Source organism: Vicia villosa, linkage group LG7 (genome assembly GCF_029867415.1).
Source record: "Vicia villosa cultivar HV-30 ecotype Madison, WI linkage group LG7, Vvil1.0, whole genome shotgun sequence".
In the NCBI taxonomy this organism is placed as follows: Eukaryota; Viridiplantae; Streptophyta; class Magnoliopsida; order Fabales; family Fabaceae; genus Vicia; species Vicia villosa.
Genome location: NC_081186.1, coordinates 85,436,691 through 85,438,464, shown reverse-complemented (window position 1 = coordinate 85,438,464; position 1,774 = coordinate 85,436,691). Strand labels below are relative to the sequence as shown.

At 28.5% G+C, this 1,774-nt stretch overlaps 1 protein-coding gene across 1 annotated transcript; it reads right to left on the bottom strand.

Moving 5' to 3' along the window:
- Positions 1 to 257: 257 nt before the first annotated feature.
- On the bottom strand, positions 258 to 1,427 carry LOC131617671 (uncharacterized). The gene is made up of 2 exons (XM_058888931.1): positions 1,278 to 1,427; positions 258 to 1,200 (listed from the first exon to the last, which is right to left on the bottom strand). Exons 1-2 carry the CDS (start codon positions 1,372 to 1,374, stop codon positions 812 to 814), a joined length of 486 nt encoding a protein of 161 aa, XP_058744914.1. The 5' UTR covers positions 1,375 to 1,427; the 3' UTR covers positions 258 to 811.
- Positions 1,428 to 1,774: the final 347 nt, after the last annotated feature.

Below are 1,774 nucleotides of genomic sequence, written 5' to 3'. Positions count from 1 at the left end.
ATTTGTTTTCTAAATGTTATGTGATTAAGTTGGTTTGGAAATAAATTGCTTCGTGGGTGGGTTTTTCGGGTTGGACGGAGGAAGAGTGTATCCCGTTTTTTATGGAATGGCATTCGTTGAGCCGTAGTAAAAAGATTAAAAGCGGCAAATTGGGGGTGTTTTGGTTAGCCACAACTTGGATCATATGGAGGACAAAGAATGGTTTTTGTTTTAGGAATGATGTGTAGAATATAAACAATATAGTTTGGAGCATCAAGTTTTTGGTTTGGAGGTGGTCCTCCTACGGCAATATTACTTATCCCAATTGTAGTTTTTATGATTTTTACAAAGATCCTTGGTCTTATTTGTCGTAATTGTAATTGGTTGTAATATTGTTTTTTGTCGGCTTAGGGTCGTTTTTGTATACGGGTTGGAGAACCCCTAGTTCTCCCTTCAATATATCCCTTGCTTACAAAAAAAAAAAATACAATACTAAAAGTTTGATCAATTTAAAGTCTAGCCATGGAGTAAGATAGAGTGCAAGCTTTTATTATAGATACTACTCCGTAATAAATTATAAGTTAATTTTACTTTTTAAATTTATCGAATAATTAATATATTTGGTTTATATATATATATATATATATATATATATATATATATATATATATATATATATATATATATATATATATATATATATATATATATATATATATATATATATATATATATATATATATATATATATATATATATATACCAGACACATCAATTGTTCAATTAATCTAAAAAGTAAAATTTACTTATAATACATCCATGCATTTAGTTTTTATGGACTGTCCTTAAGACCCTCCAAATCCTTCATTTTCTTGTTCTCCTCCAAATCTTTGTTTTCTTCTCCTATGGAACTTACTTCATATTTTCTTTCTCCTTGTCCCTCAAATTCATTATTTCCTCCTCCTCTCACACCTATTTCATTTCCTATTTTACCTTGTCCTCCAAGCCCAATATTTTCAACTCCATCTTGAATTCCTCCAATATTTATCGAACCTTTAAAATCGCCGCTTTCGAATGAACCTCCCACTCCACCTTGATTTATCCAAAACTTCAAATCTTCACTAGAATGTCTTTTTCGCAGCCTTCCATGATGTCTACTTTCTCTTAATCGTCTATTTTTATTTATCCCAAGTATTATTTTGGATTCTTCAAATGCACGAGCTGCAAATAAAATAAACACGATTATTAAAATATAATAAAAATGAAACAAAATTGTGCAAACAAATAATTTTATATACTTTGTTTCTCTTCATCTTTGGGTGGTTCAATTGCTACAACAGAAATGAAAATTAGTGCACAAAGAAAGAAAGCAAAAATAAAAGACTTTATCTTCATCTCTTTGATCTTTTACAAGTTTAGTTGATGTTGAATGTAAATGCAATTAACCACTATTTATAGATCATGAGACTTGTTAAGTTTAAGAAGCACAAAAAGACCATGATTACTTAATGTATTGTGTAGTAACAATTTGGCTCATCGAGAGAATAATGGACTATGAAGAACTATTGAGTGGTAAATTGAGACATGTTTGTTAAATCGGCTCATCGTAGTAAGCAAAAATTTTATATAACTTGCAAGGTGCTTGTAGTTTTTCACAAGTCACTTTGTTTTAAAGTATGTTTTTAAAAAATCAACACAAAATTTAATTTGAATATTATTAATTAAAATTTTAAAAAGACCGTACAATTTTAAAATAATATGCATGTTGGATTTAAATTAATTATGGTTTTTACAA